The 16376-nt window shown below is 45.8% G+C and overlaps 2 protein-coding genes across 5 annotated transcripts; one reads left to right on the top strand and one right to left on the bottom strand.

Annotated features, from left to right (window-relative positions):
- The first annotated feature begins 2451 nt into the window (after window positions 1–2451).
- On the top strand, window positions 2452–9580 carry TEKT1 (tektin 1). Of its 2 annotated transcripts, XM_064468285.1 has the most exons (9): window positions 2452–2677; window positions 4378–4710; window positions 5488–5763; window positions 6154–6319; window positions 6603–6731; window positions 7168–7311; window positions 7884–8106; window positions 8733–8929; window positions 9200–9580. In XM_064468285.1, the coding sequence occupies exons 3-9, from the start codon at window positions 5574–5576 to the stop codon at window positions 9357–9359; spliced, it is 1209 nt and encodes a 402-aa protein (XP_064324355.1). In that variant the 5' UTR covers window positions 2452–2677; window positions 4378–4710; window positions 5488–5573; the 3' UTR covers window positions 9360–9580. The 2 variants fall into 2 exon arrangements, with proteins under 2 accessions (XP_064324355.1, XP_009499356.2); XM_009501061.2 differs by lacking the exons at window positions 2452–2677; window positions 4378–4710 and having other exon boundaries at window positions 4744–5763.
- A 370-nt stretch (window positions 9581–9950) lies between these two features.
- FBXO39 (F-box protein 39) lies at window positions 9951–16328 on the bottom strand. Of its 3 annotated transcripts, XM_064468287.1 has the most exons (5): window positions 15254–16328; window positions 13906–14031; window positions 12377–13600; window positions 11113–11289; window positions 10311–10980 (listed from the first exon to the last, which is right to left on the bottom strand). In XM_064468287.1, the coding sequence occupies exons 3-5, from the start codon at window positions 13388–13390 to the stop codon at window positions 10762–10764; spliced, it is 1410 nt and encodes a 469-aa protein (XP_064324357.1). In that variant the 5' UTR covers window positions 13391–13600; window positions 13906–14031; window positions 15254–16328; the 3' UTR covers window positions 10311–10761. The 3 variants fall into 3 exon arrangements, with proteins under 3 accessions (XP_064324358.1, XP_064324357.1, XP_064324356.1); XM_064468288.1 differs by having other exon boundaries at window positions 9951–10400; window positions 13906–16328; XM_064468286.1 differs by having other exon boundaries at window positions 13906–16328.
- Between the last annotated feature and the right edge of the window lie 48 nt (window positions 16329–16376).

The following is a 16376-nucleotide window of genomic DNA, read 5'->3' as shown; positions in this document are numbered from 1 at the left end:
GTAAGCATGATGAGAAATCTGTCCACAACTGGCACACGCGATAGACACATTTACGTTCTTGCAGCAGAATACCTTTCATTGCCTAGCAGAGTCATGTTCCATTGCAGCTACGAGAGGGGCAATACTGGCCTTACAGATCACATTCCTTCACAGTCCCCGGTCGTGGATGATTTTCCTGGGTGGTGTGAGTGCTAACGATCCAGGTAAGTGCTTGGCCAATTTAGGCCTAGTAGCAAATAATTATATAAAGGAAGTTTTAGTCAGTAAAATTATTGCCAATTCACCTGGGGGAGTTTACATCCTTTCTATAATTTAGCTTGTTTTCACAGCTACCCAGAAGCTATTTGTACAGGTTAGCTAAAGTCTTCCCACTTCAGAGAGGTGATGGTAAAGATATCTGGTACTTGGCAGCAATCTGATTGCAGGGGAGGTGGAAGACTGTGAGCTGATTTTAACTGCTGGAGGTTTGCGTGTAAGAAGACAAGGGAGGTAGTGCTATGACAATTTCAGAAAAACCTACAGCTTTGTACGTTATGAGAAGTCTGATCTATATGAATAACCCTATTAGATTGTATGATTAACCCGAAATTAAAGTATGTAATGGATGCCCCCTGCTGGACTTTTCAGTATTCTTAGTTAAAAAAAAATGCAGCGTGTGTGTACATATGACAGTAAATGCATTTAGCATGAGTGATAAAGAGAACAATATATTAAGTCGGCATAGTGTATGTTTTACACAGATGGACTATTTCCTGGCTTTTCTAATGTTTCTGCACTGTATCTATAATTCAGTACTATCTAAGGTGGTTTATTGGCAACTTGTTCCTACTTTTAAAGGCTAAATCAATTCATTCTGTGCAAGATTTTCAAAAATAGTCTCAGCAGAGACATCACCTGCTTTTTAAAATTATGTTTGCATATAGCTTCCTGTAGCAGGGAAGTCCTCCTCCTTGCAAGTACAATACTTGGATGGATGCCTTTCATCACTTCTCCCTTTGTGTGACATTTCCAATAAAGCGTTTAATCTACACATAGACTCAAACCAGTGCAAACTCTTGGATGCATGTTATTAGGTATAAAACTAGCCCACATGGTTCAAGCTGTGTTGTTAATTTAAACCTGGCCTTGCTTACAGAGATAGTTTTAAAGTGTCCAGAATAAAAGTTGGCATTGCTTTAGGTAAGGTGCATTTAAAAGCTACTTTTGGTTATGATAAAGTAGCTCTATGTCTAGATAAAGCCTCAGTGGAGTTAACATAGGATCACAGAATGGCGTGGGTTGGAAGGGACGTTTAGAAGCCATCTAGTCCAACCCCCTGCAGTGAGCAGGGACATCTTCAACTAGATCCCATTGCTCAGAGCCCCGTCCAGCCTGACCTTGAACGTTTCCAAGGATGGGGCACCGACCACCTCTCTGGGCAACCTCTGCCAGGGTCTCACCACCCTCACTGTAAAAAATGTCTTGCTTAGCTCTAGTCTGCATCTACCCTCTTCTCGTTTAAAACCATCACCCCTTGTCCTATTGCAACAGGCCTTGCTAAAAAGTTTGTCCCCATCTCTCCTATAAGCCCCCTTTAAGTACTGGAAGGCCGCAGTAAGGTCTCCCTGAAGCCTTCTCTTCTCCAGGCTGAACAACCCCAACCCTCTCAGCATTTCTTCATGGCAGATTATTCTGGGCACTAGTGGAACACCAGAATGCTGACCTGCTGTTAGTCTATTTTGCAATTTCAGCAACATTGAAAGCAAGCAGTTAATGGTGCTGCAGTATCAGCGCAACCTAGAGAATTTTCCCACTTCAACGTACCATCACAGCAGTTCAGAAGACAGTTTAATCCTCTGATGAATGAGACTATCGATCTGTGGTATTTTTAATGCATCCAATAAGGAATGTGGCAACACATTTCATTTAGATCTAGTCTCATTCATGCTGGTTATTTGAACTCCTCCATAGAAAACATTTTTCCAGACTCTGAGGACTTTGGCTACTTCATAACTACTGAACCCAGTTTCTACACCCAGGCACAATTCAGCAAGGGGAGGAACTGCTCTTTTGCAAAATCCTTTATAAAGGCATTAGTATGGCATGGGGCAGGTGACACCAGTTCCACAGCACGTTAGCTGCTGTTGGCTTACCGGCACATCTACACCGAGGGTTTGATTTTCCATCCAACTGCACCTGCGCTTTACACGTTGCGCGGGAAAAGCGCTGCAGCTCCCACAGCACCGCCCGCGCGGAACCATCGAGAACGCTCGGCCCTCACGCCACGCGCCCGGCCTGCCGCCCTTCGCGAGGAGAGCGCGGGCGGGGGGCGGCTGCGGAGGAAGCTGATTGGCTGCGGGCGGCCGGGGGCGGGGGGAGCGGCTGCAGAGGAAGCTGATTGGCTGTGGGCGGCCGGGGGCGGGGCGAGGGGAGATGGGGTAGGAAATGGCGGGCGGGGTGAGAGGGAAGAAGAGGTGAGGGAAAATGGGGAGACGACGAAGGATGGGTGAGATGGCAGACGGTGGAGATGGGGCCTTGTAAATTGCTGGAGGCTTTGAGGAATTCACAAACCTTTTCATTTTCATTCCTTTCTATACCGTCCTAATTGCTGGGCTGATGTTATCCCTCTTATTCTGTACCAGGCACCTTTTCAGCCTCAGGACATCTACAATTATTTAACCCCTGAAAACCGCCTGAGGTAACCATAAAACTTTCTTACATCATATACTTCATACTGAAGGATTGGTTGTAAATTTCATATTAACAGTTTAAAAGGAAATAATCTTTTACAGCAAGCTAACAATGAAGAACAGATTTAGGGTTGATAACTACAAGTGAATTACTTTACGGTGGTTGGGTCGGGCCAGCATCAGAACTGGGTCTCTGGAACAAAACTGCATGAAGGCCCATGGGTCTCACAACGACGCCTGGGAGGACTTGGAGGACCAGTGCTCGGGGACTCAGCTTTCAAAGCGGCTGAGCACATTTTCAGAAATATCAGACACCCGTTGTTCTCAACTGCCTTCAGATTCCTCAGCATTTCAGTTTATTATGAATCATTTTGTCATCCCTTGTTAATTTGCTTGTATTTCTAAAGGCCTTGGAATGTTACTGCTGGTATAGATAATAAAAATTTGTGGAAAACAATTAATATGCAGCCTGACGTAATCTGTGACTCACGCTGGCTGAAGTAAACCTTTGTTTAAACTAGCGTTTGAGTTCAGATCTATTTAAGTCATTGGAAATCTTTCAGTTATGGATATGGTTCCTGCTACAGCTGTTAATGTGACAAAAAATACTGCTTTCAACTAACTCATTTTAGCATGTTATATTAAGAGTCTGATAAAAATTTATTCATTGGGTGGGTGGGGAATTATCTAGACCAAGGGGGCCCTGAATGTACAAATGAAGGGACAGCCCATAGAGGCATTGCTCTCTTGTACAAATAATAGCAGCACCTGATAAATTGATTTACAGGTCTGCACAGTAGTGCTCTATGTAATTGCTTCTGATCAGTGGTCAGCCTAGTCATAATTTTGCTTTGCCCCGTGAATCAGGAGCATTCTGTGTGTCTGTGACCACAGCTTTCCACCCTCCTGCATCAGTTAGTCTACATTGTTTGCATGCCTCGCACCCCATTCTCTGCTGCTTCTTGAATTTCTAGGTCCTTCTCCTCTCAGGCCAACGGCTTCAGTTCTAATGTCAACCCTGTCTTCTGAAGCCTGTATTTTACTTCAGCTAACTCTGAAATACCTGCATTTTTCCATAAGACAGTGTTTCTTCAGCTGAAACCCCTTTTTTGCTCCTCTGGAGTATGTGCAGATTTCTGTTTACCAGCAGCTGGCATGAGAGGTGCTACAGTTACCAGTTTTAATAATCACTGAGGGAATTTAGCTGCTGTTTGAAATTAAAGATCATTAGCAGCTTCCTAGCTGTCACTGCGCTGTATTTGCAGCCAACAATTGCAGTTGCTTCCCAATTTTCTGTCCTGGACCAGCTCACCTTCTTTCGACCAATGCTACTTGCTTCTTTATCACTTTGCAATCTCTTCGAACCTTGTTGGGCACTCCGAGAAACCCTGCTCTGATCTAAACTACACCAGGGCTATACAAAGGGGCCATAACTGTACCATCTGATGTAATGCTCTTTTGTCTCCTTCATTTCTTCTGTCTGGCTTCCAATCTCTTTTGTCCCAGGAAAGAATATAGTTGCTGCAAAGCTGGAGCACACTGCTAAGGATGTTTTATGACAGACATTTTAAACAGCTAGGTACTTCACGTGCCTTTCATTTGCTTTCACAGTCTTGATGCATTTCTGCGAGAAATCAATCAAAAATTGCAGTCCAAAGCTGTGGGAACTATCTCAATTAATGTACAAAGAACACGTTTTTATTTCCAGGCAGATCTTAACGGGGAGCGGGTGAAAGGAAGCACCACTGGCTGAGCTGTGCTGTGCCGCTTCCACCTGGTGCAACAGCAGGAGGTTGCTAGTGGCAGTGTTACTGTTCCCATACCAACTGGTTTGTTTACCTTCCGCGCTGTTCGGAGCCTCTGCCTGGAATATTTAGTCGCATGTTTAAAAAGAAACCACGCGCTGCTGCTGCGGAGATTGAGGCTGGAAGACAGTTGGGAGCAAACCGCCCCCCCGCCGTGAAGGGGAACTGAGGATGTGGCACTTAGCCAGGGTGTGACCTCGGGAGCAGCCCAGGCTAGCAGCAGTATCGCCCAAGAGGTGTGTGAGGGAGAAGGGGGATTGTTTTAAGGGTACCTGTGCTGGAGTGTGGGCAAAGCTATGTGTATTTGGGGTGAGGAGTTGTCTCGGGAACGCTGGATGAGCACAGTGCAAGGATAGGAAAAAGGATTATCAGACTCCTGTGACTGTATATATTTTGGGCATTGGTTTCACCCTACATTAAACCAGTGTCCCCACTATGCTCTGTTCTGTGTTCTGCTTTAGCCCTTCCTAGGCTTTTCCATTTCCTCATCTACCTGCTGCATTTCCTCCTTCAGCTTTCCAGGTCCTCTTTTCTCTCTGGTGTTTGGTTTTTTTTTTTCCTCCTAATGACCATTTCATTTCTTTTTTACAACGTAGAGTTCATCCACCTCTCCAGCCATATCCTTAAAAGGTGTTTACTTCTCCAACCTGTGAGAGACTACTTGTCTTCTATATTTGGTCACTTTTTCTCAGTTTGTTGTGATTATCCACATAGTCATTCTGTCCTTCCTCACAGGACTCCTTTTCTTTCCTTTCTCCCTCCTATTGCAAACAGCCCATCTTTTCCTCTCAGTTCCACTTTCAAGCCCCTTACTCTCCTCCTTGCTTCCGTTCCCAAATTCTTCTGCTTCTTCATTCTCCCACTCCAAAATCTCTCCCCTACACTTCACCAAAGTCTTGGGGAGCCTCGAGTAAGAAGTCTTTTCTTTTCATACCTGTGTCATTTTGCAGGTAAAAGGGGCAAGAATTTTTCTCACCCTCATGGCCCTGTCTTCTCCCCTTCTTTCTTTGCAGCCAACTGTGAAAATGCTATTCCTGTTTCCAGGTTCCCCATTCCAAGAACTGACCCACGTTATATCCAGAAACTTCCCCCCCAAAAAATGGCCAGACTGTTGCAAGCTCCACCCAAGTTTCATCCCTCAGAATGGGACATCGCAAACAAGATGCAGCGTGCCAGTGCAGAGTCTCAGAAATCCAGGTCAGAGCGCATGATAGCCGAGAGCCAGAGGCTGCTGGATGAAATAGAAAAGACAACTCAGAAAACCCGCAGTGATGTCAACAAGAAAATAGGTAATCCCATGTCGTCTCCAAGTTTCAAGATGTGGTGTTTCAGCTGTATGTTTAAAATGGACTTAGAAAATTAGTTGATAGCAAATAGCAATATGTCAATGCCGTCCTCTCTGATCTCATGGAAACATTCAAAATATTTTTTAAAATACTTTGAGACAGATTCTTTATTTTATAACAAATAAATTACTTCTCCAGAACACACAGAAAGCTATTCCAGCCAAACCTCCTGACACGGGATTGCAAACCTGTCTCCACACATCAGCCTCCAGCACTACGTGCACTCCACAATGGAATAAGTCTATTTTTAGCCATATCTAAGATCTGACCCACAGTGCTCTGGCATGTAAGATGGGCTGGTATTAATACCTGCTTGCAATTTTCATTCTGCAGAACAGAGACGGGAAGAAATAAAATTCTGGAAGCATGAATTAGATAACAAACTTGAACAAATTGTTCATGAGACGGAGGTACTGTTGACTTTCAAGACCAGGCTGGAGAAATCTTTGGAAAGCTGCAAAGAGCCCCTCATCATTGCCCAAAAGTGTCTCCTGAATAGGTGAGATGATTAAGAAGAAAAGCATTCAGGGAGAGAGAAAAAATTCTAGGTAATGAAGCTTTAACAAACAATAAAAAAGGCTGCAAACTAAGGGCCTGCCTCTCTTTGCAGAGGAGTCACAGTCTGGTTTAGGTGTTAAAACACTGGGGAACCACAGCTGTAAAGGAAAAACTTCCTGTGTGGCAAGGAAAAGCCTTCAATTTGGAAAGCTGGGCTTGATCATCTTCTGTCAGCTGCAGGCATTTGAACAATGTGGCTGACAGCTTTTCCTCTCTTTGTTTAGGCAGAGGCGAGCTGGGATTGACTTGGTGCAGGATGAAGTGGAACAGGAACTGGTGAAGGAAGCTGAAGTCCTCCAGGGGGTTATTGCTTTGCTTGGACGTACATTGGAACAAACCAATGAGCAAATCAGGTGCAGAAGCAAGGAGGGTAACTGACTATTGAGCAGCTGAACAGTAGGACAGCCGTAATCCTGAGAAGTTGTAGGGTCACAGGCTGAGCACAGGACCGAAGTTACCTTTGGTGCTAAACAGTTACAGGAGATCAGTCCTAATTCATACCATTTGCTGGGTAATGGTGAGAAGTTCTGTTTGTTAGAACTCAAAAGTACGTGCACATGATCCCCAGTCTTCTTATGGTCCAGTCCTGTGCCTTTAATCCAATGGGAGTTGTACCATCAATTTATATGGAGGCAGCTTCATGCTCTAGATTTTGGGACTTTGCCACTAACAGTTCATACTTTTAAGAATTCCGTGATGGCATTTGTATTGCCTAATGCATATATGCATGTTAGGGACACCTGTGAGTGCCTTCCCTTTGGCTTAGGGTCTGGTTGTTTCTCCTCCTAGACTAAACCGTTCAGCAAAATACAACCTGGAAATGGACCTGAAGGATAAATTCACAGCTTTGATGATCGATGATTACTGTGCCAGCCTGACAAACAACACTCCTGATAGCAGATATGCTGATAATGCAGTGAAAACAGAAGGAAAGTAAGTGGTTATTTAGTTCAGCGAACATATGATAATCATACAGGTAGTATGAGCTGTTCCAGTAATAGCAAGGTTAAAGTAATTTTGTGTAAAAACAGACTATATCTGTCCATCATCTGTCTGTTGTAGATTATTTTTTATACTTCTGTCCATCACTTCCATAAGTGAATGTGTTCTGTGAATTAACTGTGTGCTATTAATAGTAACAGCTGAATTATGTTAGTAATAACAGCTTAATTAATGAAAGGTGTTCTAAGAAATATTGGTTATTATCTATGTTTCTCCCACAACAACTTAATCTTTTATCAGGGAAAGGCAACTTACGACAAAGTTGCTCTGTGACTTCAGCAAATTAGTTTCCAACCTACCCTTGTCTACTTCATCATGAAATGTTTGCGACAGACAGGGTCTTTGTTTTGTATCTGTAGAATTCCCAGCACAACTGGTGCTCACTGGGATGTGCAGTATTTGTACTGCTTTGTTCTCTGTTTTGTGGAGTACTTCCAGATTTATGAAGTCACAGAGGGCCTGATGCTGCCAGTCAATGACCTTTTATTTTGAATCTCTCTCAGTTTTGTCAGCCCTGAAGACTGGAGGGATTTCTCAAACATAAACGTTGAAAAGGCTGAGAAGCAGAGAAACAATTCTTTGGCACTGAGGGCACTGATTGATGGCATCCTCTCACAGACAGCGAGTGACCTGCACAAGCAACGTGAGGTGGTGAATGCCGCATTTAGAAATAGGGTGAAGGAAGTCAAGGATGCCAAGCACAAGCTGGAGACACTCCTTGCAATGGTAAGTGGAAGGGGACAGTCAGCGAACAAGTGGGAACAATGGGCTTGGGTTATCTGCCAGCGTCCTCAACCCAGTGGCTTGAGCTACTTTGCTTTAAGAATTTTACCTTTGCCATATTGGCACCCCCTGCCACATTTTCCTTTTTTTTTACCTGCCATAAAAGTTGTCTTAGGTTTTATTTTCTCAGCGCTGTGTGCACTGCTACAGAGGTGAATTACTGGAATCACTCACTCGATGTAAGCGTGGCTGTAGACATCAGTAAAGTCAGGATTTTCCTTGTGATTTTTAGTTAATCGGGGCTCCTGTAGAATTTTCACAATTGTGATATAAGAACCTAATAACTTATAAAATCAGGGTCAACGTGCTTGAAATTTGATACATGAAAAATAAGTGTTAATGTTAAAAATTAATTGCTGACCGTAAATCTCCAGTTTCACTCAGGACAGTGTCACCTGCTTTCAAGTGATGGAATCATAATCCTGGCTGGCCTTTGTCAAATATCCTCTGGTGAAATAACATTGTAACATAATGAGGTTGTTATTACTATAACCATTAAAGATGATGTTGATGATTTCACCCATTGTAAGAGAAGGTGGGCAGCACTTCCTTCTGTTGGATTTGTTAAGGTGATGGATGAGACTGCCTCGCAGGAGAAGAATGTTGCAGCCTTAAAGAAAGCAATTGCTGATAAAGAAGGACCTGTTAAAGTGGCTCAGACCCGCTTGGAAGCAAGAAACCATCGCCCCAATGTGGAACTGTGTTATGACACAGTGCAACACAGGCTGATGAGTGAAGTCCAAGAGATTACAAAAAATATTCAAAGGCAAGTGGAAATGATGAAAGAGGGGAAAATCTGTGGTATGGATTACTGGGTTAATTTAATGAGTCAAAGCAATGCTGACTCCCAGCTATTCTCCCTGAAAGGTTGGGAATTGCTTTTCCCTTAAGGGCAGGACACTTCAAGGGAAGCTGCGTGGACATTGTCTCTCTGTGAATCCCCTTCCATCTTCCTTTTCACTCAGAATTCTTATTCCCGTATGAAAAAAACCTCCATGTGTTTTCAACTAATGCCTGTCTGTATGTTCCCTGTTAGGTTAAAGGACACCCTGGCACAGGCTGAGGCAGAGCTGAAAGGTCTGAGCCGCAGACAGCTTTCCTTGGAGGAGGAGATCCAGGTCAAGGAGAATACACTGTACATTGATGAAGTGCTCTGCATGCAAATGAGAGAGTCTGTTTACATTAACAACTTCTGAAGCCCTCATACTGGGAGACTGCGTGTGCTCCAGAGGCCAGCTCCTGAGGAAATTTTATTGACAAACCTCTGGATTTATTGGTCTGGCTCAGTGCCATCCTGGTTCTAGTTGTGCAAGGTATTTAAAACAAACAGATCTAGTACTTACAGCTATCTGTTTTACAGCTATCTATGCTCTAGAACACCTGATGAAATCTCCCACTTGGCAATACAATTCCAGAATAAATATCTCTTCTTCCACATTATCTCATGTGCAACCAGTGATATCTTTTGCCATTGAAAGGTCTAGAAGCTGTGGAAGCTAGAGCAGGAGTCTCCTCCTAAGTCTGTTGTTGGAAAGCTGGGTATGTGGGAGGCGTGACTCTCAGGACTAACCATGGTGTTTTGTTCTTAACACCCTCTGTTCAGAACTAGGCACAGACTCTGTATCAAACTTACCAGGAGGCAGGGACTGGTGAGACACTGGAGAGTGCATCTGCCTCCATCTGCGTCAGGATCCAGCCAAGGCTGACTTTGGCCTAATCACTTCCTTGCCCCATGCTTCATTTTCCCTGTTTGTAAAATGGGCTTCACTGCGAAGGTCTTTGGAGCTCTACAGTGAGACGTGGTGAAAAAAGAGGAGGGCCTTATTTTTATTAGAGATGTCTGTAAGGGTGCAAAGGGCTCACTGCTTCCTTTGGTTCTGGTGAGGAGAAGCAAAGCAAGGGCAACAATAAATAATGCTGGGGACATAGCAGGCCGGTTCCCGAGTCCAACACTTTAATGCATGGAGTGTAAAGTTGTCCCTTGCCTCTCTCTTGCTGTAACAGTATCAGAGGCACTGCTGTCAAGATTCAAATCCCTACTAATGCCCTCCAAAGGATCTGTTCGTTGCTTGCAGATGTCACCGGGTGCTCTTCTCGCTCCCTGTGGTTTACACCATCGACCAGGTGATGACTGAATAATAAAGCTCTGAGTCAATCAGGTGTTGGAACTTCCTGTAAATAGTGCACAACAGCTGATCCTCCTCACTGGTCTCTCGTTGGGCTGTGTAAATCCTGACCTGTACGCACGAATGACAGTCATCTCTCAGGTACACAGAACATGCTCAGCCCATTAAAGCTCATGACAACAAGAAGCCCCTGTGACTAATGAGGAATCTAAGGAAGCCAAATTTCTTGAGGTTTTACTCTGTTTTTACTCCGAACCGACTGAAAACATCATCTCCTGCCAAAGGATTTTTGGGTTCCTTTTACCCCCAGAACTGATGCATCCCTGGGATCTACACAGATTGGGGAGGACCTACTGAACTCAGAATCTAGCATCCAAAGTAGCGTGGCAGCATGGTTTGCAGCAGCTACAGTTGTGGTCTGGCCCCAGTTTAACAAAGCATCCCTAAAGAATGAGATGCGGTTTAGTGGGCTTCATCCCACGTGCCTCAATTCAAGCACAGATGTAAGCACTGGGCCTGGGAGGTGACCGAGGATCCCTGGCTTGAGGTAGAGGTGGCAGAGGGAATCCCAGTCTAGGAAGGACTCATGGCATTGTTTGGGCTTGTTATTAAACTTGTATAGCATTCTGTCCGTGGCTAAGCAGGCTGGAAAGCCCCATTTCTGCATGTGGTTCTCAGGCTCCTTATAACGCTGAAACATAATAGAGGGAAGGTAGTTATGTTAACGTCTCCGTAAGTGACCTTTCTGTGGGCGGGGGGACATCACCTTTCCCTGGTATTGGAGCGAGGAAGGGCGTGGGAGTTCTGAAGCACAAACTCTTACCTCTATGGTAGTCAAAATGCATCTCCCTTCTGCGCGGTGTTGTAGCAGCCTCTCCATAAAGGTGACACTTAGAAATGCCCAGACTTTCAGAAATAACAGCCTCTTGCACGATAAGATGAGTTGTAGCAGCTCATTGTCCAGCAGTTCATGGTCATTGTTAAACTCAAGTGTTAATTTCTTGAAAAAAATGAACATCGTTAGTACTGAACAGAGCTCGTCAGCGCAGCAACCAGAATTCAGTAAACAAGTTTCCCAGTTTTACCAACGGAAGTGACTGTCAGCAGATCAGTTCTGTACCTTGACGTGAGCAGAGAACCAGTTCTGAATTATGACAACAGCATAGGCCACAGTAATCTCCGCTCTCCCAGCCCGTGTCCCCTCTGCACTACACACCCTCCTAACAGACAGATGATTTCTATTGCCATTAGAAGCTGCTACACCTGCAGGTCATGCCATCATCTTATTTGACATCTTGGAAATGATCCCAGACACAAGAGTAGATCCACAGACCATTTCTATAAAGCTTTACAGATCTCTGGTGTTTATTGGAAACTGCAGTGCAACAGAACTTAAAGAAAGCTGTAGGCAACCGTCAGGTATGAGGCCATGTGCTTCCCTCCGGCATGCAAAGCCCTGATTTACGTGGGCCAGCTGTTGCACGCCTTTGGTGACACACGCTTGGTGACACCAAAGTGCTTTGACATGGGCACCAGTTAATTTACAGGTGATGTAAGACATTTGTGCATCGCCAAAATGGAGCAAATGCAGCAGCAGCTGTGCAGGCAGCAGCACTGTAAGCAAACAAGGTGTACAGACTCTTTTCCTCACATGCAGATTTCCCTGCAAAAGGGTGAGGTTTGGAAAACTCTGAAAGGATAAGGAAGTTATCGGCTACTAAACGTGAAGTTGTCTACCCAGAATAAACCTAAAGTTTTCTTTAAAAATGACATTTTCCTGCCTGAAAGGTTCTTTTTGCTCACAGCTGACATTACAACCACCAGTATTTTGGGTGTTTTAGCTTTTTATGAGGGAAACCTGACACGAGCCTGACTAGCATAATGGGGATTGTAACTGGACAAGGATAATTACCCGAACTAGACTGTAGCTGGAACACCGGAATGGCTCACTTATGAAAATTACCCTCTGAACATAAACCTGGAGCGGTCAGGAATTCCTGTCGCTGACTGCTGCTGCACAGAGGCCTCTGTGGTAACTCTGCTTAGCTTCGTGACACTGCCTGAGACGCTGCCATCGTCACCCTTACCTGCAGAACGTGGCTGTAGGCTGGGAGGAGGTTGGTGAGGGTAGGTCTCACTGTCCAGTCTGGGTCACTGAAATAGCAGCTCCGTAGACTGATGCTCCTGACTGGGATCTCCGCCAGCAGGATCCTAGCTAGGTGATCATGCTTCATGACTCTTTCAAAGAAGAAGTTCACCATCAGTTTTGGGGCGCTCTTGGCCAGCTTTGCCCACGACATTCCCCAGACCATGTGCCTGTGAGGTTCACGGAAATGGCATTTGATATTCAAGGTGCACAGGGAATGAGCGCAATGCTCCCGCAGGATGTCCAGCAGTTCATCACAGATGCAGCTATAATTGAAAGTCAGGATGACCAGGCTGTGGAACTTGGACATAGTTTGGTGGAACAAGGTGCTGCTGTATACAGGAAGGTGGAGACTGAAGAAATCCTCAATATTGATTTCAGATATAAAGCTTTTACCTGTCAAGCAGCTGAGAGAATCCAGAAGCGCACAGCCGTCTTCCAAGGTTACTCTTGCTCCTTTTAAGTTGACAGAATTAAGGTGTTTGCTCATTCTTTTCAGGAAGGTAGCTAAGTTCTTAATAAACCAAGTCTTGGTCACATTTTTCCAGATCGAGTGGTCAAATTGCAGGTACTTGATACTCAGGGATACAAGGCGACTGTTGCACTTACCCAGGTGTGAAAGAAGACCTCTCATAGTAATTTGAAATTTTTGGGCAAAGGCAGCATTGTAAGGATTTGGTAACTTGATCTCAAGGTGTTCCAAATACTTGCTAAATTTCCTGACGTACCACAGTGCACTTTGAATCTCCAACGTGTGTGCCCTTGAAGGTCGGCTATAGAATGTGATGGTTCTTCTTTTCCAGAGGGATCCCGAGTGCATGGCCCAGTTCCATTTCTTACAGACCAAGGCAGCCCGAGACCGGTCCCTGTCGTCTAGGCAATGGAAGACATGCCTCAGACAGACGTCAGGTAGATTAGCAAAGGAGTTCTGCTCAGGTTCACTGTCATCTTCCATTGAGAAGGCAGTTTTCCACTTCTCTTTTGTGTGTTGAGCCAAACCTAGATGAAGAAAGCTGCAGGTAGATTTCTTGCCATTCCCAGTGGAACAAGCTTCCAAGCAAATAGATGAAAATTGGCTTCTTCAAAAAACAAAAAAACCTTTCTTTGCCACTGTACTCAAGGTGTCAGGGTCAAACAAGTTCTTGTGTCTAAACCGTAGTTTAACCTAAATGAAAAGAAAAAAAAAATGAGTGAAGAACAATCACAGTACGAGCACAGGACACATCTTTTGACTTCTTGGCCCTCAGTCTAGCTAAACACCGAAATGGTACCCAGTGCTGACAGAGCAGCCACAGCCTCTAGAAACATTTGATTGGCATCACCTGCAATTGGCAATGGCTTGTGGCCTGATGCCTGGTGTCAACAAGTATCTGGTGCTTTGGGCTGTACACATTTGAACAGGACTGTCAGCGTAAAACTAGTGCAGATGACCCTCCTTCTCCTTCTGGGGTACTGTTCCATGACAATCACCTGAGGTAGTACCCTGCCATAGATTAAGGTACAATCCCTGTTGAGAGTAATAAGCAATATCAGCTGTTCCATCACTCGGTTCAAGCAGGATGTTCAGTCATTGAGCTCCAGTGGGCAGGGAGAAGCCTGGCGAGTCGGGAGCCCAACCGGGGGGTGGTAAAACACATAAGTAAGTAAATAACCACAATGCAAGAAGTTACCAGTTCCACTCCCAAGGCTGGCCTGTGTAAGCATTCAGCTCCCTGAGCACCTCTCCAGGTCTTGTGGTCTCCCTCCTGAGCTCAAGATTTGTTCTCTCTGCCCCCCGACCCGGCCCCCCACAAAGTTCAGGCATTGCCATGGAGCAAAGAGAACTCAAACCTTTGTGATGTCATGACAACAGAGCTTATGCAAGGGCAAATAGGGAGCAAAGCCGCCTTGAGCCAAGTCATTTGGGCTAAGGTGGAGACAGTGAAAAGGAAAAGCAGACTTGTTTGGTAGTCCCTTAGGACGTGAGAAATACAGGCCACAAGCTACAAGGCAGGCACAGGCTGTACGTCTTGTCACTTTTCACTGACCAGATAAATGAAGTGATGATCCTCTATCTTTTCAGCTCTGAATTGCAAACTTCAGCTGTGAATTGCGACCTACACCCCACTGGCCTGTTAGGTGCTGGTTTTCATGAGGCTTTTTACAAATCAGGCTATTCGTTGGCTCTGCAAACAGCCAAAGGGCACGGGAAGCTAGTGGTTGGTTAGTACCTCTGCAGAGAGGCAAAAATTCAGAATGTATTTACATCCCACCTCTACAGTGCACGTGTCTTATCATGTCCTCTTGGTAAATCACTCCTTAGCTCTTGGGGGTGAAAGTGGAAAAATATCTAGCAACACCTTCTTATGGTCTACACCAAAACCAGGGCTTGTTGGCTGACAGGACTACAGGAAGATGCAACTCAGAAGAACGTGACGCCAATCCCCAAACAACCTACCTTCCCTCCTTTGCACACGCTATTCTGTTGGGTAACAAAGTTGAAATGGATGGAAACAACAGGGGTGCTATAAGAAGATGAAGAAAACACGCAGCTCCCCCAGAGTCTGTTTACAACTGCAAAGGCTCAGACATTTCTGTTTTAATTTTATAGAGAGAGGTGAAAGACCAGGCTGACTGCCCGGTGCAGCTTCAGCTCGCTGCTTCCCTTTTGGCCCACAGTTCTTCTGTCACGCATTACCTCTCTGCCTGTTCAGTTAGCACCACGTCTATTCTTAGGGATTCCCCATCCCTCCCTTCCCATCCAAAATGCCAATCCAAACCCTCAGCCCTCAACAGAGAACCCTTAGAAACTGTGGATCTGATTACGACCCGAATCTACCTCTTGTATTTAGCACCATCTCCCCCCAAGAGCTCTTTGCTTTGCAGAACTGTCAGTCATTCAGGTGGGTTTTAGATGAAGGACCCTGTCTTGCCCGTCCAAAGATCCCGGTCAAGTCTTAAAACATGGTGGCTCAAGCTGCAGTTGCTAGTGAGAGGAGCCTGAAACCCTCCCGATGGAGCTGTCGGGGGAGAAGAGACATAACACATCTGTAACCATCTGGAAGCCATGAAGCCAGCGGGCACCGGAAAGCTGAACAGCATATGAGGCTGTAATACAGAGGCCACATGTCTATTAATAAGGGATATTTATTGAGCTATACTCACCCATATGATATTGCACGAATACAAAGGGGTGCGATTACCACCACGTGGAACTTTTTTAAGCCAGCTTTTAGGAACTAACATGATGTTTGTAAGCCAATGGTGGGGACTCAGGAGGTATCGTGCAGTGTTACCGGGCTGGCTTCGACACGGCTCTAAGCCAAGCCTTAGCTATGGAGGTGTCTCTAGCTGTCAGCTCCGAGTTTAACTTGGGGGCAGGGGTTGGAAATCAAACCAAACCTTTGGAAAAAACCAGGATCTGCTACAGCCCTTTCCAGAGCAATTTTTCACGTAGGAGTATTTCAAAAGTAAATGCTTTGCATTGTTTTCCTCTAGGATAGGATTAAAAAGACAACAAAATACAACTGAACAGCCCCAACCCCGGTCCCAACCCCCATTCTCTGCACTCGGCCTTTCTGCGCTGCCTGGTTTGCCACAGGCCGCCCCGGACACCGCGCAGGCCCACCGGCTGCCGCCTCCAGCAGAGCTGCGCAAGCCGGTGGAAACGACCAATGACCAGAGGCAGGAGCCGCGGCCCGGACACCCCACGGCCATCCCGCCCTCCGGGCCCTCTCCCGGTCCCGCTGAGGCGGGTCTCCAGGCGCAGGCCCGAAGGGCACGGCACACAGGGGGGAGGCGCGGGGGCGTCCAGCGGAGCTGCCGTGCCTCAGCACCGCCGCCATCGCTGTCGCCACCTCCCGCGCCTCCCCCGCGACACGCCGCCGCCCGGAACGGCCGCAGCTGGTGCGCAGGCGCCGAGCCCTGTAACGGCCGCGGCGCGAGCTCAGGGCGCAGCCAAT

The sequence above is a fragment of the Phalacrocorax carbo genome, chromosome 17 (assembly GCF_963921805.1).
Source record: "Phalacrocorax carbo chromosome 17, bPhaCar2.1, whole genome shotgun sequence".
Lineage (NCBI taxonomy): Eukaryota > Metazoa > Chordata > Aves > Suliformes > Phalacrocoracidae > Phalacrocorax > Phalacrocorax carbo.
Note: the sequence above shows the minus strand (reverse complement) of the source record. Positions and strands in the feature narration are given on the sequence as shown.

What these genes read in the sequence shown, in the direction of transcription:
- TEKT1 (XM_009501061.2), top strand. Translation starts at nt 5,040, where the DNA reads ATGACCATTTCATTTCTTTTTTACAACGTAGAGTTCATCCACCTCTCC. An exon ending in CAAAAGTGTCTCCTGAATAG is followed by an intron (nt 6,320 to 6,602) that starts GTGAGATGATTA and finishes CTCTTTGTTTAG; the next exon opens with GCAGAGGCGAGCTGGGATTG. An exon ending in TGGAGACACTCCTTGCAATG is followed by an intron (nt 8,107 to 8,732) that starts GTAAGTGGAAGG and finishes GGATTTGTTAAG; the next exon opens with GTGATGGATGAGACTGCCTC.
- FBXO39 (XM_064468286.1), bottom strand. Translation starts at nt 13,390, where the DNA reads ATGGAAGATGACAGTGAACCTGAGCAGAACTCCTTTGCTAATCTACCT. An exon ending in CCTACAGCCACGTTCTGCAG is followed by an intron (nt 11,290 to 12,376) that starts GTAAGGGTGACG and finishes ATTTTTTTCAAG; the next exon opens with AAATTAACACTTGAGTTTAA. An exon ending in GCATTTTGACTACCATAGAG is followed by an intron (nt 10,981 to 11,112) that starts GTAAGAGTTTGT and finishes ATTATGTTTCAG; the next exon opens with CGTTATAAGGAGCCTGAGAA.